Source organism: Siniperca chuatsi, linkage group LG19 (assembly GCF_020085105.1).
Source record: "Siniperca chuatsi isolate FFG_IHB_CAS linkage group LG19, ASM2008510v1, whole genome shotgun sequence".
NCBI lineage: Eukaryota > Metazoa > Chordata > Actinopteri > Centrarchiformes > Sinipercidae > Siniperca > Siniperca chuatsi.
In genome coordinates, this window is record NC_058060.1 from 8,906,424 (window position 1) to 8,930,160 (window position 23,737).

Consider the following 23,737-nt stretch of genomic DNA (forward strand, 5'->3'; position numbering starts at 1 on the left):
TTTAACAATACAATCTGATTCAATCTGTTAGTGACCATTTGGCTAATCCTTTCAACACCTATGACAATGTAATATCTCTTTGGGGGTGTTTGACAAATTTATTTCTCATGCAAATTCAAGAAAGCTTCTCCATTACTTCCTTCTTCCTGGATGACTGAGTTTATACACAGTGATGTATGTCTGTATGGCAATGGAAATAGCCATCTGTCTCAAGACCCCAATGATAAACAAATGAATGAAAGTCTACTTCCGCACTACCATAGGGAGAAATCTAGTTTGGTTAACTAAAGCTACTTGGAAAAAAATAGCTCAAACTACTTTGGAAACCCCCCCCAAAAACAATCAACTTGACAATGTACATACAAATATAATACAAAATAGTCACATGTCAGCAAAAAAAATGCCACTCAGATGAGTTTATTGCAAAAAGTGCCCACTTGTTCACAGGTAATACATAAAACAAAACAAAAAACAACAACCCATTACTCATGGGAAAGTGCAGGATGTCAGCTTTGAATTACAGTAGAGAAGCAATGGTAGAATAAAATAAAACGCATTCCTTTCCTTTTATGGCCTCAACGTGTTTGTAGTTTCAGTGGTTAACCACAGAAAAAATGGCAAAAATGTATTTTATCTACTTGAATCACTATGCAAATGTGAAATGCTACTGCAAAATGTAGTAACAAATAACACTGATACATACATTTCAAGATTTAAAAGGAATATTAAATGGTGATTAAAATCAACAACAGTAATAATACTACTAATAATCGGCAATGGTAAACAGTTTACATAGTTACAATTACAATTCTTGTAGCTATATGTAAGCCTTTTATAGGCCTGTAAGAGATCTATCTATCTATCTATCTATCTATCTATCTATCTATCTATCTATCTATCTATCTATATCTATGAAAGATACTGTAAGGTTTGGAAATTGTTAAATAGGGGAAAAGGGGTTCTGTGGACATTCGTACCAGTCGGTTTGACAGGTGATACAGCTGTGCATCACGTCATAAGTAATTGACGTCGCTTAACTGACGCTATGGAACCAAGGATTTCTCATTTGGCAGCTTCGGCTCCTCCGTCCTCGCCATGGCAGCATATTTAGAACCAAGCTTCTCTTCCTCGAATCTCTCTCTCACATCCTCGCTGGGAGGAGTTAAGACGCGAGGAAAGGAAACGAGTGAGGGAGGCGAGGATACACGTTAGCATAATGAAAAGCATCCGTGATATCCCCTGCACGTTCTCTGGTCTAGGTATGTGCAGTTGTACTATGACGCAGCTGTTTTTTTTTTTTTTTTTTGTTCATTAAGGTCGCTAAGTTTTAAATACATTAACTGTGTGTGGGTTAACCACTCTGTAACTTGAATATTATGACCAGGATATAGGTCACAAGGCTTGGAGGTTTTCATCTTGGGGCTGAGCTATTCCCTGCTAACTATTGACTGGGAGAATAGAGATTTTCACTGTTGCGTTGCCCTGCCCATCTTAGCTGACTCTCTATTATTACTGCTCTGCTTTATCGCTTGTATACTTTGCTTACCTGAGTACTAAGTTCTTCCTAGCTATGCTGCGTTTGTGTTTATTATTTTAGACTGCTTGTAGTCCTGAAGGTTTTATCTGGAGTATTTTAATATGGATTTATTCACCGAGTATTTCTCCTGGTTGAATATTTTCTGTATCATTTTGTTTACTAACATTTTAGAACGACTACGAACTTAAATGCGTTGTTTGCATAAACTGTAATTGTATCTTTGTAGGGAGTGGTCGCAGCTGTGTTTGCACAGGGGCCTGCTGTGTAGCAGTCTCGGTTATTTTATTTTTCTTTGCGCACATTCACCTTAACTGTGCCCTCGTGCGTTTCTTATCTGCTAAATTTATTGCAGTGCTTGTCTGTTTCACTGTCATTATTTTCTCACTGATTTAAAATAAATTGTCCTCTGACTTGTGACCAGCTCACGTCTCTGTCTCTATTTGTGGACTTGCCTGTGCTGATGGGAACCCTCTTGTTTTGAGGCTGAGAAATTAAATGAGAAATTGAGTCTGAACTTATTGTATTTAATGAGTGTATTCTTTGGGTGGAAGTCCTGTGTGGCATAGTTGGTAATTTGGCCTGTAACAAGACGAGCCCAATTCTGGTTCAGTCACTATTACAGAATTGACTGTAAATAAACAGATCTGATACAGTCACTACAAAATTAATAAAATTGGCAGCAAAAACGACACAGGAAGTGAACTTTAAAAAAAAAAAAATAGACCAATACAGAGCTTTTGATCTTGCTTGCTGCAGTGACATGACAACTCAAGCTCATTGGCCAAAGCTTTTTGGGCATGTCAGCTAGTGAATAAAACAGGTGGCTGAAACCGAAATCTACTGTAGGCTACCTTTGTCAGGAAGGATTCTGATCACTTGAGGACCATCAGCAAAGTGTCTGTCAGTAAGTAGAGAATGTGGGTTTTCTTTTTATTTTATTTAAGTACTAATAGAGGCATAATGGAGAATCTTTGTTTTTTTAATGTTAATATTCCAAGGAGAGGGTGAGATTCAGATACAGGTTAACATCTGTTAACCTGTTTATATTTTTATGATCCTTACTGTTGACCTGTTTATAGTTTTGGCATTGTGTATATTTGGATTTGCACCTTCTTCATATATTTAATATTTGTACTGCAAATGTTGCACAACAGTTTCCCTCGATAAGTTCTATCTTATAATGTAATGGTTCGTGATCTGCCCTCCTTTCTTTGTATCAGACACAATGGCATCATCATCACCTCTATCCAAGGCCAACACCACCTTCTCTCTGGCTTTGTTCAAAAAGCTGAGTGAGAAGGACAAGACTGCGAATGTCTTCTACTCCCCTTTTAGCATCTCTTCAGCCCTGGCTATGGTGATGCTGGGGGCCAGGGGCAACACAGCCACACAGATGTCAGAGGTACAATACACACACACACTTAAACACACACTGTGAAAATTAACAGTACAAAAGTTACAGTTCTCATGTTAACACACCCATTTGGACCAAAGTGTTTATGCATACATGCATGCATGCATGCCTTCATCATGCTATTGCATTTTGCCACCATATTGATTGCATCACAAGAAAAAGAAAAAAGGCGTGGGTTCAGGTTTCAAGTTCTGTCACGGGCACAGTTTTCTTATGTATTCCTAACAAAATGATACTGGAGATAACAGGAGGGGTTTGGTCGGAATTTTCACTGGAAAACTTGAACCTAACTGTCTGGCAGAATGAGGTGTGGCAGGAGAAAGGGCCTGCACAGACATTCATTACATTTATATTACTTTTCAGGATCAGATCCTTTACACACAAAACATGTGATGAGCTTATAAAATATTCATTTTCTGGGGGCAAGGGGAAACACAGCCATTCAGATGTCAGCGGTACAACACACACACACAAGATCTGCAGTTCACTGGTTCACATGCCTACACTATTTGCTGTATGGCTAATGCACTGACCTTACTTCAAGTTATATTAATTTTCCTTGATAAAGACTAGATTCTGTATGATATGATTTTGGCAGCTGTACAGTTAGAGGACACTGTTTAGAGAATGTTTAATGTGAAAATGTATCTTAAACTATAAAAGTGATGGGGACAAAAATAGGATTTTGGAAAGTAAGGGGGACATGAACCTCACACACTCAATCCCCATTGGAAATTACGCTTCACCTAAAACTATAGATAGTATGCTGCTGATTTTACTTTAGCATAAAACAGTTAACAGGTCAATCTCTCAGAAAGTTATTTTCTTATTAAAATATTTATTAAAGTCTAAGGTTCTACAAAGTTAATATAACAACCTTATATTTACTTGTTCCAAATTAATTAAAATTTTCTCAATGCATCTCTAACACCACTTGTCTACTTTGTCCACAGTGCCTGAAAACCCAGGATTGTCAGGATGATGTCCACGTTAGGTTTGCCCAACTGCTGAGCGAGCTTAACAAGCCAGGTGCTCCTTATGCCCTCAGTGTTGCCAACAGACTGTACGGGGAGCAGTCCCACCTATTTGTTGAGGTGTGTGTGTGTATCTTCATGTGTATATGCGGGTGTGTTTACATTTTGTTGGGCTGGAGTGAATGAGAGGCACAGATAGGAATATTAAACTGAATGGGTAAGTGAGTGAACAGCAGGCCAGCATACAAGGAAGTAAAGCAACAATGATAAAAAAAAATATGGATGGATGGGTGTAATATATTTTAATTCCACAGACTGAATGAATCAATGAGATGATTTAGTTAGTGTGAATCCATAAATGTATTGTTTATGGTTCCAGGATTTCTTAACACAAACCAGGACACACTACAATGCAGAGCTGGAATCTGTGGACTTCAAAACCGGCTCAGAGGCAGCCAGGCTCAACATCAACAGCTGGGTGGACAAGCAGACACAAGGTGCATCACACACACTAACATACACTCTATCAGTTCATTGTATGACACCCTCCATCCCATGGAGAAATGATGACATATTTCTTCAGATGTTTGAAAAAGTGATGGACTCCAGATTTATTCAAGAACCCGCTATGTTTCAAAGGTCTGTTTATACAGAAAGTGTGTGGGAGTTCATCACTTTTTCATTAAACTTTTCCTACATACCTGTGTGGTAACTATAAATTTGTCTTGCTGACGTTTGATATAACTACATCCTGTGTATGGAAAACACAGCTATTAAGCTTTTTATTTATAATTACTAATGTTTGCTTAAGATGTTCTTGATTTTTGGATGTCTATTGCTGTGGTCTCTGTGGCATTGCTTCACACTGGGTCCATGTGGTTTCAATATTGTCACCAGGTAAAATCAAAGATGTGGTGGCCAAATACATGGTGAACGAGATGACCAGGCTGGTGCTGGTCAATGCCATCTACTTCAAAGGCACCTGGAATGAACCGTTCTTGGGAAATCGCACTTATGATGATCATTTTAGACTCAACAAGGTAAAACTGTGCAAAAACTATATGGTAGCATGTACAGTAACTAAGGTCTAATAACTGGCATGTGCAGGCCTCTGGTACAGTGCAGGATACAACAGTGTTGTAGTCAAGACCACCTAAACTGAGACTAAGTCATAACCAAGACCAGAGTGTATCGAGACTGAGATGAGACCAAGATTTTGAGGAGTTGAGACCAAGTCAAGACACTGCATTAGCTAGCGTTACATCCCTCAATATAGTTAACTACTGCGCACCGGTAGTTATGTATAGCTAATATTCGCTAAATCTCTTTGGGTGAGGGGTGAAGAGATTTCTGAAGAGTTTTGTTGCAGAGGCAGATTGCCAACATTAGCTAGCTAGCTTTGCTAGCGTCACTTACACTTAGCTCACCTTTCTTTATACTTCTTTTCAAATTCAATTCAATTTATTTATATAGCACCAATTCATAACAAAAGTTATCTCATTGCACTTGTCCTATAGAGCTGGTCTAGACTGTACTCTTTATAATATTATTTACAGAGACCCAACAGTTCCCACCATGAGCAAGCACTTGGTGAAAGTGGCAAGGAAAAACTTCCTTTTAAGAGGCAGAAACCTTGAGCAGAACCAGACTCAGGGTGGGCAGCCATCTGCTGCTGCCGGTTGGGTTGAGAGAGAGAGAGAGAGAGAGAGAGAAAGAATACAGTAGCACAATGCAAATTCCACACTGAATTTTTGAATAATAATAATGTAATGGTAATATTAATATTCATAAATTAATAATAGGAATAATAATGATATTAATAATAATAATTGTAGTAGCAGTTGTGGTTCAGTAGGAGGCCCGCAATCATAGATCCAGACTCTGCTGCTCTAGAGGCAGAAATACCTGCTGAAAGCGACAGAAGGAGAGAAATGAGAAAGCACAAAACTACTGTAGAGAGAAGATGTCGAGTGAATAACATGCATTAATGGGATAAGCATGCGTACAGAGATGGAGGAGGAGAGAGGTGCATCATGGGAAGTCTCCCGACAGTCTAGGCCTATAGCAGCATAACTAAGGGATGGTTCAGGACACACCTGAGCCAGCCCTAGCTATAAGCTTTATCAAAGACGAAAGTCTTAAGCCTACTCTTAAATGTGGAGATGGTGTCTGCTTCCCAAACCCAAACTGGGATCTGATTCCATAGGAGAGGAGCTTGATAGCAGGGACTTATTAAGGCAGACTGATAATAAGGAATTGCAATAATCCAGTCTAGAAGTAACAAATGCATGGACTAGTTTTTCTGCATCATTTTGAGACAGCAATGTTACCTAGGTCAAAAAAGGCAGTCCTTGAAGTTTGTTTCATGTGAGAGTTAAAGAACAAATCCTGATCAAAGATAACTCAGAGGTTCCTTACGGTGGTGCTGGAGGCCAGGGCAATGCCATCTAGAGTAACTAAATCTTTTAGATAATGTGTCTCAGAGGTATTTGGGGCCATGTACAATAACTTCAGTTTTGTCAGAGTTTAACATCAGAAAATTGCAGCTCATCCAGGTTTTTATGTCCTTAAGGCATGCTTGAAGTTTAGCTAACTGATTAGTTTCATCTGGCTTGATTGATAGATATAATTGGGTATCATCTGCATAACAATGAAAGTTTATGGAGTGTTTCCTAATAATATTGCCTAAAGGAAGCATATATAAGATGAATAGAATTGGTCCAAGCACCGAACCTTGTGGAACTCTGTAACTAACTTTGGCGTGCACGGAGGATTCGTCATTAACATGTACAAACTGAGATTGATCTGATAATTATGATTTAAACCAGCTTAGTGCGGTTCCTTTAATGCCAATTAAACGTTCCAGTCTCTGTAATAGGATGTGATGGTCAATGGTGTCGAATGCAGCACTAACATTTAACAAGACAAGTCCATTGTCTGATGCAATTAAGTTAAAGTGCCGATAAAACTTTGACGTGGTTCCAGCTGTCTCAGTAAGCGTTGCATTGCAGAATTTACATACTGCTGTGTGTTTTCTTTTGGATGCTGCTTTGTGGTTTAGGTAGCCAAATTTTTTACATAAGATTTGGCTGACATCTCCTCCCAGACAGCCATAGCTTCTTCTCCTGTCTCCCACATTCACTTTCTTGGAGTGTGTGTGAAGGGGGGCAGGGAGGCAACAGCCATTAACAGTAACAAAAATTTTAAAATAGAAATTCGTCAAGTTATTGGTTGCTTCTGAAGCAGGAAGTTTAACATCCAGTCACAGTAACGATGTTAACAAATAAATCAGACAATGCACAGGCAATTTAGTGATGTCCCTACAGTTGTGGTCTTGACTGGTCTTGAAATAAAATCCTCTTTGTCTGAGACCGAGACAAGCCTGAGTAAAAATTAGTTACGTGTCAGTTGCGAACGAGTCGGCTCTCTTTTAAGTGAACGGTGGGAGCTGGCTCCCGTCAGAGCAGATTTCTTTTTTTGTCAGAAGACAGAATAATATGATGATCCTTTAACATATTGTTAAATACAATCCAGAAACAACTGACTTTGGTAATAACATGATGAGACTTTTGTATGTTGCAGTACTTTCCAGCATGCAGGATCCTTTCATTTCTGACATATTTGCACAGTGTGTACAGTATCTGCATTGATCATAAGTTGCTTTGGTCCAATGAAGATGAACTCATGAGTCTTTCATTTGGTGTAGGTGGACACATGGTGGTTAGTTATAAAGAAATCAGTATTTCTTGAGAACGTACACATAGGTTGAGTCTGTGTAGTGGAACTGCCGATCTGACAGTTCCTTTTTTTCTGAAAATAATAAACTAACCTTAAAAACATTAAATTGATCGACTTTCGTTAATAGAGTAATGAAAAGTGCATCTGGCTTTGAACTGGTCAACAAAACTTAAAGCTGCATTAAATGATTTTTAACCTGTAGGGACTCTGACCCAACATAAACTCAAGAACAACTCTTGATACTGCATCGGCATATCAGTGTATCATTACCAGTCAGCTAACACATAATGACTAAAGAGTACTTCTTCTGTTTGTTCTTTTCAGAATGACACTAAGCCAGTAAAGATGATGAAACAGACCACCTACTTTCCTCTTGTCTTCATTCCTGAAGCCAACTGCCAGGTAATCAAGCAATTGATTAGTCAGTCAATATGTCAATCAGTTAATTAATCCGATTTCATGGAGAGATTGACTGTTATTCGAGGAACAATTGACTAAATTGATAATTGACAAAATTTTCATAAGTTGGTTGAAAACTGTCTCCAGTCAACCTTTTACAGGTACTGTGTGGAGTTTTTTACATGCATTAATCGCTTTTTATTGCTAATGTGTTAACCAACTTTCTTGGTTGCCTATAACAGCCCCCGAGTTCCTTGCCTCTCTTCAGCTTCCTTACAGCGCCAACAGTGTGCAACAATAGCTAACGTTAGCTTAGAAATGGAGTCTGTTAAAGTCAAAAAACGGCCGGCACCCACCCATTAAAGCTACAGTACGTTAGCTTGGAAAATAGCCAAATGGGACACTGAATTTGATGAATTTATTGTTTTTCAAACCACAAATGTAAGTATTGGGTTGGATAAACGATAAATGCCGCCGGAGCGGAATGTTTCTGGAGGCCGGGACTCACCGGTTACTGTACAAAAACACAACTTTAGAATTTTATTCACTGATTTTATTGAAACTGGATCATATTTTATGGAGAAAATATTTTCTGGTTTTCCCTCTGATGTTCTCCGGCTGCTCTGCCTCAACTCTCTGTGATTTACGGTGATTTCGGTGGTTTCCTGATGGACTGATAGCTTTACTTGTTGCTAAAGTAACCGCTAGCTGCTCAGTTAGCCATGCAGCTAGTGGTCATATTAGCTGACTCTGCCTGGACTGGGAGATCGGAGCACCGGGGGAATAGCAGGGAATGCTGGCGGGGAATCTATTAAGTCCCCAGAGTCAGAGTCCTGATTGGAGCTGCTGTAAATCACCTCTGTACTGTATTCCCTGTTGTCAAACTGGCCCCCATCGGTCACAGGCTGTGTTCAGCTGGCCCGTGTTCACTGTTTTGGGCAATGCCCAGGATCCACGCTCGTGCCTACGGAGTGCGAGCACGAGCAACAGGACGGTAACTGCAGTTCACTTAACGGCCACTGGTGTCATAAATAACAAGGATTTTCTGAAAACTCCACACAGTAATGTTAAAGTGAATGTTAATGTGAATGTTTGCTTCACTTTTACAAGAGAAATGCATTTAAGGATGAGGAATAACTGACAAGTTTGGCAAACATAACACTATCCCAGTGGATGTTCCAATCCTGAACAGGTTTTTTGTCTAACACAACCTGTAACCCCAAATAATAATAATAGCTAGCTAATGATATGCCCCTTGGCTTTGGAAATGTAAGTTAACACTGTAGTAAGCTAGCGGGCATGTTAACGTCAGCTTAAATTAGAGCACATAAACATAAAGTTTAATTCATTCCTTAATTTTTGCTTGTGTTTTTGATTTTGGAAACACACCACCCTGCAAACTCTTTCGAGAGCCCCATGCACACAGTTTTCCTATGTGGAGGAACCCAAAGCTTGACAAGCCTGCTGTGCCTAGTTATGGTTGCTAGGCTTTGATTAGATAATTGCTGTTTAGTGAACGGTCAGATGTTTTTACAAAAGGAATTAGCCATAACTATGAAACTGACAGAAGGAAAGACTTTAGTCCAAATCAAGTAACCAGTCTCTCACACACTTATACAGTGATGTGTTAATGGTTTTGCTATTTGCATGTAATCTCCTAAGCCATCTTTGCTCAATCAAAAAAGTCAGACCAGTATTTGCTGTAATGTTTGAAACCCTCTGTTGGACAGATCCTTGAGATACCTTACAAAGGGAAGGAGCTCAGCATGCTCATCTTTTTACCTGAGGAGATAGAGGATGATACAACAGGCCTAGAGAAGGTAGGACACATTACACACACACACACACACACACACACACACACACACACACACACACACACACACACACACACACACACACACACACACACACACACACAAATATGCAGTTTGACACATCTAAATGTTGATATTGTATTCACCCCAGCTGGAGAAGCAGCTGACCTATGAGAAATTTGTGGAGTGGACTGGTCCAGGCAAGATGAGTAAGGTTGAGGTTGCGGTGAGCCTGCCTCGATTCAAGATGGAGGAGACGTATGACCTGAACGATGTCCTGAAAAGCATGGGCATGGTGGATGCCTTTGATGACAAAAAGAGTGACTTCTCTGGTGAGACATATGGATGGGCCACTTCAGATATACAGTATATTCTGCAGTGTTACCTTTGGCAGCTATTTTAGATTTAGTCTTGATGAAAATGCTTATTAGTTTTAGTCACATTTTTAGTTGACGAAAAGTCAGTACATTTTAGTCATAGTGTTTTCTCTTTTTAAACTAAACTCAATTCATTACCATTAAAATCACACTGAAACAATTAGGTGCCAGGTGTCTAAACGAGCTGTACCGGCTAATAACTGATAACTTCCTTCATTACCCACCAGGTGGCTCTCGGGTTTCTGCAAGGGCAAACAACAGCCTAACTATAGCTCTCTGGAGCATTTCCACAATTTTTTCGATTTTGGAAATGGGCCCTGGGTTCCCTACTCCACTCCTTCGAAACTTTGTACATCATTGGAGTCAATATGAAAAACCAGTTGTCTGGTATCTCATCCATTAGCAGGTTGTTTGGGTGACCTCATCAGGCTCTCAACGATAAATGCTCTCAGGGTTAATTATGGAGACAAACCTTTCCATAAGGTTGTAAATCAAGAAAGAAGAAAAACACTGACAAATACGCTCAGTCTCCACTGGTAATCCAAAACACATGAAACTAAACACATGAAAGTGCAGTATTATGTTGGCTTACTTTATTTTTCTCTTCTGGGACAGGCATGTCTGAGACCAAAGGCCTGACACTGTCAAAAGTCGCCCACAAGGCTTTTGTGGAGGTGAATGAGGAGGGAACCGAGGCTGCTGCTGGCACTTCTTGCTACTTTGAGCTGATGTGTGCTAAGCTCAATTTAGCCCATTTCAAGGCAGACCACCCCTTCCTCTTCTTCATCCGACATAACACCACCATGAGCATTCTCTTTGCCGGCCGATTCTGCTCCCCTGTGTAAGCACTGTGTCCTTTTAGAGCAGTGTGACTCAAGAGGTGAAGAGTACTACAGTAAAAGTTTTATGGCTTATAGTCACTGCTCTAGAGTGTTTGCATAGCACCTCTGCATTGCCCTAGCTAAAAATCATTTTCCATCTGAGTTACACCTAAATTCCCATCCTGTGTTTTCAAGACCACAATTTTGTAGGAAAGTCTTAAAGTGAAAACTGGTTCTACTCACTGTACCCTCACATTTACATCCAGAACTACAAAACTGGAAGTGTCCTAATTGTTGGCAAGAGTCTGTGGCTTGCAAGTGTGCTTGTGCGCAATCCCAAATTCTAATAAGTGATTTTCCTGATGCTTATATGTATTTTGTTGTCATTGAGTATGAAAATCACTGTGTATCCATGTGCTATCTCAGACAAATCTATTCAGCTGTTGTATCTACACATCACACTAAGTAAAATTAGGCTTTGAAATGTAATTTTACTATACGAGTGTGTTGAGCATGGACTAATAAAATAAGTTTGTCAGCTAATGAATCCAAAGTATTGTGACAGTATGTATCCTTATGCCTGTATAAATGGATTAAATGGGTGTGGTTTGAAAACACTGCCTTGGTTTTGTTTAATTTTTACAATTCCTTGTGTTGCAGTACATTTTGTGCTCAATTCCCTCAGGCTTCGTGTTGTAGCCATCCAACATTTCCTCAGGTTGGAACCAGTACGGCCAGTAGAGGATGCTGCTGCCTACATGATGATTCTACATGTGTTTGTGATGAGTTCGCCACAAATACATAGAGTATACAGCTCTTTTATCAGAATCCCACCGTGGATGAAGACCCAGCTCCATGGTCAATCTCAACATGAAATTTGATGGAAATCTCAACATAGATTTTAAGTAAATATTCTGCTGACAGAAAGATAAACAAACTAGTTAGGTGAATTGTTGGCTGGTCATTTAATAATTTATATTGACTAACTGATCAATTCTTTGATTACCTGACAGTTGGCTTCAGGAATGAAGGCAAGAGGAAAATAAATCTTCTGCTTCATCGTCTTCACTGGCTTAGTGTCATTCGGTGTGTGTGTGTTAAATACTGTATAAGGCTGCATTGAGTCATACTGTGGATACTAACAATGGTTCGATCACTGAGTAGCTGCAGGAAAGTGAAACATTAAGTAAACCAAAGAGACCCAGATATTTGTCATAGGAGTTGGTGGATCAAACCAGACATAAAATGCTGGTAAATATTCAATTTCCAAATCAAGCATACATCATAAACTGATATGCCGATGCAGTATCAAGAATTGTTGAGTTTATTTGGGGTCTCTGTCCCTCCCTACTGGTTAAAAACCATTTAATGCAGCTTTAAGTTTAGTCGACCAGTTCAAAGTCAGATGCACCTTTCATTACTCTATTAACGAAAGGCATTCATCATTTTTTAACAGTGGATTGTTTGTCATAAAACAAAGAAATTTCAGTTCCACTACACAGCCTCAGCCTATGTGGACTTAATCAAAAAAAAAAATATGGACTGGGGTTTCCTCTGAAATGAACTCAGCGAATAGAAATTTCCGATCCATTTTACACTAATAGCGTCTGAAGAAAGAGATTTCGACACATCCATCGATCTTCCCGGCAACATCAATGATCAGTGATGACGTGTTTCTAACGTAGTTAAAGAAGTCTGCACAATCGAAATCTCAGCCCTCTTTTCTCAACATACTGTAATGAGGTTTGAACATCATAGGACATCATTTATGTCACAGTGTTTTTAGGTTTATACCCTGGGAATGAGACATTCACAGAGAAAGGATTGTTGTTGAAGAAAAGAAAACTGAATAAGACTTCACCACAATGATATTTTATTTGCAGAATTAAGGTGAATTAGTTTCCAACAAGTGCTCGCCCAGTCTGTTGCAGCATAGAAGTAGAATAATAAAACTGCCTGGAAATAAGTATAAGTCATTTTGACACAAACACTGCTTTGCTTTAAGCCACAAAACTATGACACAGACCATATATGTATCATTACAGTAATAATAACCGTTTGTGCGCTAACCTGAAAAAAAAGCGAGTAAAATCTAGTTTGATCCGTTCGGCTTCTGTACAATGACATGGGAGAATGCGGAAGCTCATCTGATAGTTTTCGGGGCGTGTCAGTTTGTAAATAATAAAACAGATGCTTTAAAGAAGAAGTCTCCCTGTGACGGAAAGACTCCTGATCATTTGAGGACTGCAAGAAAAGTGTCTGTCAGTAAGTAGCCTGGAGGATGAGTCCCGTTTAGTTTGTGACAATGGGATCTGATTATAGTTTGATGGTTTGTAGACAGTTGGTGTAACAGCAGTAACTTGATTCAGCCTATAAGCACATTGATTCTTAAATCAATTTTACATGACAGGTTAAACGGGACAGGCATTATGTTACGTGAAAAGTCCAAGTATGACAGTTGTTGAACCTGGTTGACTCATTGTCTGGAGTTATGTATAGAGTATAGTAAATTTGGAAGTATAATGTAGGCCTATAGCTACTTAATGTAGAAGAGTTGGTAGTTACCTTGCGATATTAACCCTTTAAGATATTTTTCCTACCATATTCCATTGAAAAATTTGGAAGTTCAATACTTTCTTGAATGTATGATGTTTTGTAAATATATTTACAATCTGCTGGTAAATATGCATACACACCACCAAGGATGCATTATAATTTCAATAACCACTACTTTACTTTGTTATTACTAATAAGGTTATGGTAGGTGAACCAATTGTTTAAAAAAATATATTGAATTAACTACGCTTGGTCTATTTAATGTTTGCTGAACTAAAGACTGAGTCTTACCGGTTTAGAAATTGCCTTAATATATCATCTATCAGGTATTTATATTCAGAGACAATCAATGTAATTGTAAATTAACTAACTTTTAAGTGGAGTTTAGCTCAACGAGAGAGTGCGATATAATAAGATAAAGAAATAAAAGCATTATTTTAAGCTTGTAATGTAATAATGAATGCTCTGCCCTCCCTTCTTTGTAGACACAATGGCATCACCAACCCCTCTGTCCAAGGCCAACACCACCTTCTCTCTGGCTTTGCTCAAAAAGTTGGGGGATGTGGACAAGACCGCAAATGTCTTCTACTCTCCTTTTAGCATCTCTTCAGCCCTGGCTATGGTGATGCTGGGGGCCAGGGGCAACACAGCCACACAGATGTCAGAGGTAACTAACACACACACACACACACATCAGCTGTCTTTGTGAAAAGTAACAGATTAACATAAATGGCGTTGCAAGTTGGTGCACCTGTTTCAGCTTGATTTTGTGAAGCTTACAATCTTGTATTTTTATAAAACGGTATTATTGCTTTGTCCATCTGGTGGACAGAATGATGCAGATTTTGTACTATAAAATGCACTCCCATTAAAACACCACCACAAACTGTGTCTTTTGAAATGACCATAAAGTTAACCCAGCACCTCTCTGAGACAGTTTCAAGCAACACTGAAGATAGTGGGTTAGGAATAAAGGCCAGCGTGAAGTACTGCAGGTGTGTAATCCCTCATTCTGTATGAATCACCGGTTTTGTATTTCATCATCAGCAAAATTGACAAAGAACTCTTGTATTCAGACTTTGACTAGGTTTTATTGGGGGCGGCTCTGTGTTCTGTTACTATAGGAACATAATACATAAAGTGGAAGTGGAAGGGCAATAAAGAGCTTGGTAAAGTAATCTGTACACCTTATCAGTTCCCATTATATTGTGCAGCAGACATGTCCACTCGTCTGGCTGCCTGGGTGTCATAAGTGAGTCGTTCTCAAAGTTAAGTCACTGATTAAATGCCAGCTGGAAGAATATTTGCAGTCCTCTATAGTTAAACTCATTGCTAATTATTCCCAATTAGACAATAAACAGTACTGACTATTATAATTACAGCTTTCCCTCTTACTATGCTCCCATATACGATGTAGATACAGTAGCTGTAGAATTGATACCTAAGTTATTAAACAATATAGGGATCCTTAAGAAAAAGCATTGCCCAATCTTAATGTATGTCTATACAGTGGTTTTGGGACATGAAAATAATCATGCATATACAGAAATATACTTTATTTAATGCAATAAGGGACTGATCTATCCATTTACACCTTGAGGGGAATAAACCCCTCCAGACTTTTCAGGAGGTACTTCATTTTAAAGCTTTTGAACAAGATACACAGAGTCAATAAGGTTCAGATTAAAGATCAAATTATTGCTAGAATAAGAGTCAGACAACAGACGTTGATGTTAAGTTTAGAAAGTCTTCAGTGAAATCACTCTCCAGTTTTCTCAGTCTGTATGCTCAGTAGAGGTAGTTGCAATGTAGGTGGAAGTTAACATGTGTGAACCAGAACATTTGTGACATTTTTCTAAATGATTGCTAAAGCAAAGCCACACCCAACTGAGTCACGCTAGTGGAAGCTGAGTATGTGGGAGGGGCTGGGGTCCACCCTAAATCCACCATTCCTTAGGAAACAACTCCAGTCATTTGGAATGATAATGTTCTGGAAGATAACTGATTTATAAGACAGTGATTACAACATACCTTTTTAAAGCAATCATTTGAAGAGCAAGGTCCCAGTCAGTAGTGATACGGTAGTTCACTGCACATGTGCAGGCTGATTTTCTTTGTGAAGCTTTATGTGGATACACAAGTGCAATAAAATAGCAGATAACAGTATTTTCTGTATTTTGTCCTTTTTGTGCCCTTCTGTCATCTATTGCAATAAGAGTAGGATTATTACCTGGCTCTTTGACAGGGTCAAGGACAAAGTTGGTGTTTAATATATAGCGGCATGCAGTGTCTTTCATGAGAGAGTCACTGTTCAGAGCAAGGAGCTGTGACATAACCTGTTTTGAATTCATTAGTCTTGTGTATAAAGGGTTAGCAACCTGCACCTGAGCTGCAACAAGTACCAAAGTACCTATTGACACTGGTATTAACACTGTCAATACCAGTGTCAATAAGGAGGTTAAAGGGTTTTAAAGTTGAGTCTTTGATAAACTTACCTTGTCACCAGACACATGATGTTTCTTGTAACTTACACAATAAGAGAGACACACCCAATTACATCAGCATTATCACCAAGACATCAATCCAACTGATTTATTGCATTTTTCTCTAATTGTGTGGGTTAAACAAAACAAGGTGATCCTGCCTGTGTCATGAGTTGTGATGATAAAACTGTGTGTGCATGCATGACTTTGTGAGTAAGAGAGAGTGGGTGTGTGAATGTGCATGCATAAAAGAGAGCAGAGGTGACAGTATCATGGGGCTGCTGTGAGGATTTAGCAGCCATTTACCAGAGAGTCCAGTTGTATGAACTCATTTCTACTTATGGTAACTTGTTCATTGGCCAGCTGGCCAGCATTTGCTCTACAAATACTGCAGTCTGCTGATGGGAATAAGAAATGTATGGGTCAGCAATGGCATCACCCGAATTTGTGAGAACTTCTCATTACCCATTAACTTAACCATTAAAAAAAAAAAAAAAGTGCATACACTGGCACCTGCAAAAAAACCCCCATTATTTCTCAGTCAGTGGGCTTGAACATATCGCCTATACAAAAAAGAACATGAGAATCTTAGGTTGAAAATCAATAAAAATATATTGGTAGGTCAGTGACAGTTACGTTATTTAAATAAGATTATCTAAAAATATTTCTGAAATATAACTTAAGATTTACAATTAAGATGTCTTGTTAAATTAGTCTAAACAAGTGGTTCCCAGCCTTTCTCTGATGTCTCCCCACAGCCCTGCCATGTTCCAAATGTGTTGATTTGAATTTATTTTAAACTCATGTTATTTAAAACTATTCATTATATAAAAGTGGATATTGGTTCAACATTTTTGTTCATACAATTGAGCTGTCAATGTTTAGGTCAGTTTGGTCAAGTTTGCATTTGTACTTCTACCACCTGGAGTGGCAGGAGCTGGACGTTTCACCCATTTATCCATTGCTGTTAGCTAGCTGTTTAGATGTCTCTGCTCGCTTGCTGACTACTTTTCACGCACTCCCAATCGCAACATGTAGCGTTGAGGTGTTACAACTGACTCAAAATGTGGATTTTAAAAAAACTCAAATCGTAATCTCTGTTTTGTCAAATTAGTTAAGCTACTCCAATCTACTACAATTTTTCCAAGTACCACCTTTGGCTCAGCTGACGCACCTTTCCTAAGACACACTGGTTGGCTCAGGAACGTTTTAAAGAGCCACTTACCAGCAGCCGAAAATCTTCAGCACCTCCACTCACCATCACACAGAGAGACAATGTGACGGCCGTGACTGAAAATGCCAATGATGCAGTTACTCTCACCAATTCTCTAGTTAATATAATTCAGCAAATGTATGTAGGACTGTGTAAAACCCATGTATTCTGATATAATATGGAACTACAATCACCATCTCTCTATTTCTTTGTGCTGGAGAGGGGTTTATTTCACAACTCCATAAAAGTGTTTTATTGAACAAAAATATGATTTTACTCACTTCTCTCTGATCAGCTGTTTGACTTGGCATAGTTTTTGATCCATCTTCCCAGTCTAAGGGTAATGTACTGTATAAGGCCTGTGGATTCCAACTCAACCCGCACATCACTGGCAGGGTGATATTCTAACTTCCTGTACACAACCAGAGACACATGATGTCTAACTTAACCGTGAACACTACCAATTGCACCCCTATAGGTCCTCAGGTTCACTAAGGCAGGGAAGCCAAGGCATGCAAGAGCACCGCAGATGCAAATGCAGATGCAGAGCAGCAGCAGCAGCAGCAGGACCAGTCCAGACTGCCACCATGTCTGCTGAAGGTGGTAACAAAGCCAACAGTACAGGAGTGATAAACTAACTGAGGGGCATTTTACTAACTGTCTGGGTGGTGTCGTGTGGTGAGGGGATTCTTGGAGACAAAGAGCCAATGGTTCCTGAGAGAATTTCACGCTTGTTTCCCCTCTGCTTTACTTGCTGATCTCCTATCTGCTGCTGTCCTGAACTGAATTTGGAAGAAAAACAGCAATGCAAAGGAGAATGTAGTCCTGGCTTTTCTTTTTATGGTTTCTTCCTGGTGGGCTTTTTATCTCCTATAAGCAGCTGCTGGAAACCGCAGTGTGATTAGACTGTCAAAAGTGTGAAATTATGACAACAGAATGCATTAGGAAAACAGAGTACACACAAATAGTTTCCTTTTGTATCTATGCCGTATACTAGGGTATTACTCTGATGGTGGTTTATGTCTTGCTGATTTGAATGCAAATCTGCCCAAACATACCATCCTGAATTCTTGGATCTGAAAAGATGGACATTTGTTTTTGAAGATAACCACTGAAACAACAACATGGTGGAGGGATGGCGTCTGTCGTCATGTGACTGTTTCTGGAAAGGCTCGTCAAAGCTTGGGCAGGCATTTCCATGGGTTCTTTAAAGTCAGAGTTAAAGGTGTTAAAAGCATTCCCTCTGCTTTTTCCATGCCAGTTTTATTTTATTTTAGTTTGCCTTTTGCCATATTTTTCACTTTGTGTTGGGATGTTGTGCATTAACATTGGCATGTAAATGATTTAGCTTTGTTCTCAGATACAGTACGTAGAGAACGAATTACTGAAAGCCTTCACAAAAAAATGTGTCTAATTTATCACCTTATCCATTAAGTAATGATAAAAATCCAAGTCATTTTATTTCTTCCCAGTAAATCATTATGGCCCAATCTATCTGTTTTGTACTAGGCTCAATGCTGATTCCATTCGCATATCTAATTTTAGATAACTTTGAGTTTTTGTTTTCATGACCAATTGATTTACAAGAGAGAGATTTACAACCAAATATATCAGGCTTATTTTTGAGCGACTCTAGTTACCCAACATCATTCAACAGACTGTATGCAAATGCACAGTATGGAGCACCAAAGTCAATAGTGTTATTTTGTCTATAGTCTCATCACTTAATAGGCAAGATGACCACCAGGCCAGTCTAATACACTGTTTATAATAGGGTGGTCTGTCACTCAGTGCATCTCTAACACCACTTGTCTACTTTGTCCACAGTCCCTGAAAACCCAGGATTGTCAGGATGATGTCCACGTTAGCTTTGCCCAACTGCTGAGCGAGCTCAACAAGGCAGGCGCTCCGTATGCCCTCAGTGTTGCCAACAGACTGTACGGGGAGCAGTCCTACCAGTTTGTTGAGGTGTGTGTATGCATCTTCATGAGTAGGTGTGGTTTTGATTATATACACGAGTTGTTAGGCTGGAGTGAATGAGAGGCGCACACGAGGGATCTTAAAGCTGTGGAAGGAGGAATGACGAGTGAGGGAGTGGACAGCTGTGATTGTGAAAATACTATTCTGGCTGTAATGACTTTTAATTCCACAAACTAAGTTAAGCAAAGAGATTATTTTTGTTTGGGTGATCAGAACCGGTAAATATGTTGTTGATGGTTCCAGGATTTCTTAGGAAAAACCAAGAAGCACTACAACGCAGAGCTGGAGTCTGTGGACTTCATAACCAGCTCAGAGACAGCCAGGGTCCACATCAACAGCTGGGTGGAGAAGCAGACACAAGGTGGAACATGCACACTAACATACACACTTATCAGTATGTTAACAGACCTGCATGTACCGTTTATTCAATGCAATTGTAATGAAGAACTGACGCCACATTAATGTTAATCACAGTCTTGTGTCAGTCTTATTTTTGCATGCAGAAATAGCTAGATTTCCAGACTGACAAAATTGCACATTGACATGCAAACTTACATGGTCTTACAATGCCATGAGTTTAACAGCTTTCACTATTGTGGTGCGAGAGGGAGCAGAATTGATTTCAGCTAGAAAGGCTGAGTGCTACTTCCAAGACTCCTGTGTTCTAATAAACAGGATTTAATGCTTTCAGTTGTGTGACATTGCTTCACATATGTATCAATTTTGTTTACCAGGTAAAATTAAGGACGTGCTGGCCGAGGGTGTGGTAGACAGCATGACCAGGCTGGTGCTGGTCAATGCCATCTACTTCAAAGGCACTTGGAACAAGCAGTTTCAGGAGAGTTCCACACGTGATGCCAAGTTTAGACTCAACAAGGTAACACAGCTCAAAGAAAACATTCAATGGACTAACACTGACTGACAAAAGTCAGTAAATAAGGTTTTTTTTATTGGATGGTAGCATTTACCATTCAGGCCATTGACACTTATGAAAAGAATTCGACATCAGGGCCATGGCAAGAAGCCTGGCCATAACAGGAAATGGTGGATATTAGGGTCAGGAGAAGGTGAAATCTGATTAATAAAAGGTCATTTGTCTGACGTTTTTGTATTGCATATTAGTCAAGACCAGAAGGAAGCGTTTCCCAATGGCTTTTTTAAACATCTGAGTGTTAATCATGGGACGCTATGCTCCAGTAAAAAGGAAATTATCATGATTCCATTTGGTGTAGGGAAGATGGCTTTTCTTAGACCACGTGGTGTTTTGTAAGAAAATGTTTGTTGCTTAAGTAAGTACAGAGTTTGAGCCTGTAGCCACACCTACGTAGCAGTACCACCTGATCTGATTAGATATTGCTTTGTTCAGTGACAAATAGTTCACCAAAGTAAATCATGTGAAGACGTTGGACTTTCCTCAGAGTGATAAAAAATGATTCGGCTTTAAACTGGTCAACAAAACGTTGGAGCTGCATTAAGTGGGTGACAGAAACACTGAAAAAGAAACTCAACAGCAAGCCATGATACTTTGTCAACTAGCATGTTAGCAAACAACTGGCAACGTGCACACTAGAGGATGTAGGGCAACATGGCCGTCCCATGAGAGAGGTTTACTCACCACTTGATGAATGTAAGTCCAGGTTTGACTGATGTTTTGTCCCTGGTTTGGTTCTACAATCATCTGGGTCTGGCTCAAAAGTCACTTGTTTCTGCTCTCCACTGTTTCTCACTAAGCGGAGAGTCTACAATTGGCTTTTGTGAGTTTGGGAGTGCCTGCCCCCCTAATATGAACTGTGGTTATTATTTTCAGTGAGATCAGCAGGACCAGCAATCCTTTTACAAAGTCATTTTAATTCACGTTAACATCCAAAATATACTGTAGCTTAATGCAGCTTTAAATATGCTGTAGAAGTAGCATATTAAACAGTAACTTAATACTAGGCTTTCTCTTTAAGCTTGCATTTTTTTCTGTTTGCTGTTTTCAGAATGACACGAAGCCAGTGAAGATGATGCACCAGAAAACTAAGTTCCCTTTCACCTACATCCCCGAAATCAACTGCCAGGTAACCAAGCAATTCAGTTAATTCGATTCCAACTGTTAACTGGTCAGGCAACACTGAACCAATCATTTATTACCTTTGTTAATGAGATAAAGCAGCAGATTTCCATAGAAATGTGAATAGTGAATGAAAGTGACAAATTCAAAGAAGAATTAATGAGATTTTGGTTATGATCCAGCTTTTTAAAATTGTTTTACCATAACTTTGAAACTAACTACCTAACAAGGGTTTTGTTTGTTGCATGTAATCCCATAATCTATCCTGTTAATACACAAAAATAACCAAACGGAGCAGAATATATTTGCTGTAATGTTTGAAACCCTCTGTTGGACAGATCCTAGAGATGCCTTACAAAGGAAAGGAGCTCAGCATGCTAATCTTTCTACCCAATGAATTAAACGACGGTACCACAGGTCTGGAGAAGGTAGGACACACACACACACACACACACACACACCTGCACACATAAAGAAACCCACAAGATGCAGACAAACTAATAACTGATTTTGTGTCCACCCCCAGCTGGAGAAGGAGCTGACCTATGAGAACTTTGTGGAGTGGACTCGTCCAGACATGATGGATAATGTTGAGGTCCAGGTGGAGCTGCCTCGGTTCAAGATGGAGGAGAACTATGACATGAAGAATGTCCTGGTCAGCATGGGCATGGTGGATGCCTTCGACATGGTAGCGAGTGACTTCTCCGGTAGGACATGTGCCTGGACCAGATCAGATATAGTCGGAATTTAACGAACAGGCATCTGAAACCTGAACTGAAAAAGCATTATATATGTTTAAAATATTTCTTTCCCTCTCTTCTGTGACAGGCATGTCTCCCGCCAACGACCTGGTACTGTCAAAGGTCATCCACAAGGCTTTCGTGGAGGTCAACGAGGAGGGAACTGAGGCCGCTGCTGCCACTGCTGCCATCATGATGCTGCGCTGTGCCATGCGTCCAGCTGCCTTCATCGCAGACCACCCCTTCCTCTTCTTCATCCGACATAACCCCTCCATGAGCATTCTCTTCGCTGGCCGATACTGCTCCCCCGAGTGAGCACTACTTGTTCAGAGCAATGTTGTTTCTCGACTGGAGGGGGGTTACAATACATCTACTATTGCAACAGTATAAAATGTTATTTGGTATTACTCAAAGATTTTGAGAATCACAGCTCTAGAGTTTCCTTTAGCTAATCACACCCTTAGTTCCCATCCTATATTTTTCATTGTTGGATTTTATAAACTGCGGCTTCTTGTCTGCATCACTTCTGACATGAGCGATTCTGTGTTTATCCTGTGCCTTCCTGAACATTAGGTTCTTGCACTGTTTATCTTTTGCACCTAATCTCATTCTTAGCATCTGGTTTACTTTGTCTGTAATGTGTGTATGGCCCTGTTTGCTGCACACTCACACCCTACCTTAGTTTAGCTATACCATTAAAGTCTAGTTTATTTAATCTTATACCTTACACCCTTTGAAAGAATTATTCTTTACCACAATGTCTATTGTGCCTCTTCAACAGCTAGCACAGACGTCAACTGTGCTTTAATACCAAATGAAGGTGTGACAGTTGCAAGATTCTCTGCACTTTTTCTACAGAACATGCAATTTCATTGTTTTATATATATTCAGTTAGCCAAAGAGAATAATGTGATGAAATCACATTGTCAGATAGACATGTCCTTGGTGATTTGTAATCAAGCAAAGCGCAGTTACCGGTATATGCAATTGTGCCATTATGCATATAACAAATATAGACTATAAAGAACAAGAGCTTACATGAAGGTTTGAACTGGCACTGAGTCCTGGTCATTTTCATGCATCCTTGTGCTTTTACTGATAGAATAAAAGTGTGTGGTTCGCATATATTGTATGTCACCTTTTTTTTATTAAGTTCCCTTTATTGACATTTTCTCAGATCTGGTTCAACCACGTGTAATAAGATGGATTACCTGCAGGTTGATCATTAATTGTGGAAGTGTTAATACTACACTAGTTGTCTATGAGAGATCTTAGAACATCATAGTACTTACTGTTAATGTTTAACGTAAACTAACAGTAGTTATAAGTACAGTATATGACATTATATTATTATTACTACAGGCTTTTCTTCCCTGAGAGCGCAAGATTAAAACATGTTCTTTAAAAAGCAACAACAGTGACCCCCAAGACCGGGGCTGTTCCACTATTCAAGCATGAAGGTCTAATAATAATAATCTTAATAATGTTTAAGTGGATTAAATGTGCCTGCAAATGTCTTATCTCACCAGTGTAGAATCTGCCTGCAAAATATTTTGCAGGTGGAAACGGGGGACGAAATAATGCAGGCTTGCTGTTTTGGACATACGTTTGAACTCTACATAGCAGATAACCAGA

The 23,737-nt window shown here is 39.4% G+C and overlaps 1 protein-coding gene across 1 annotated transcript; it reads left to right on the top strand.

The window, feature by feature from the left end:
• Positions 1 to 1,066: 1,066 nt before the first annotated feature.
• Positions 1,067 to 23,225, top strand: LOC122867077. Its single transcript, XM_044177444.1, is given in 20 exon segments — positions 1,067 to 1,259; positions 2,758 to 2,939; positions 3,905 to 4,045; positions 4,305 to 4,422; positions 4,823 to 4,965; positions 7,988 to 8,065; positions 9,793 to 9,882; positions 10,031 to 10,211; positions 10,872 to 11,098; positions 13,174 to 13,342; positions 14,119 to 14,300; positions 17,808 to 17,873; positions 17,876 to 17,929; positions 19,157 to 19,297; positions 19,553 to 19,670; positions 20,044 to 20,186; positions 21,292 to 21,369; positions 21,701 to 21,790; positions 21,889 to 22,069; positions 22,191 to 23,225. Coding segments are annotated over 20 exon segments (2,652 nt in total). The 5' UTR covers positions 1,067 to 1,216; the 3' UTR covers positions 22,418 to 23,225.
• Positions 23,226 to 23,737: the final 512 nt, after the last annotated feature.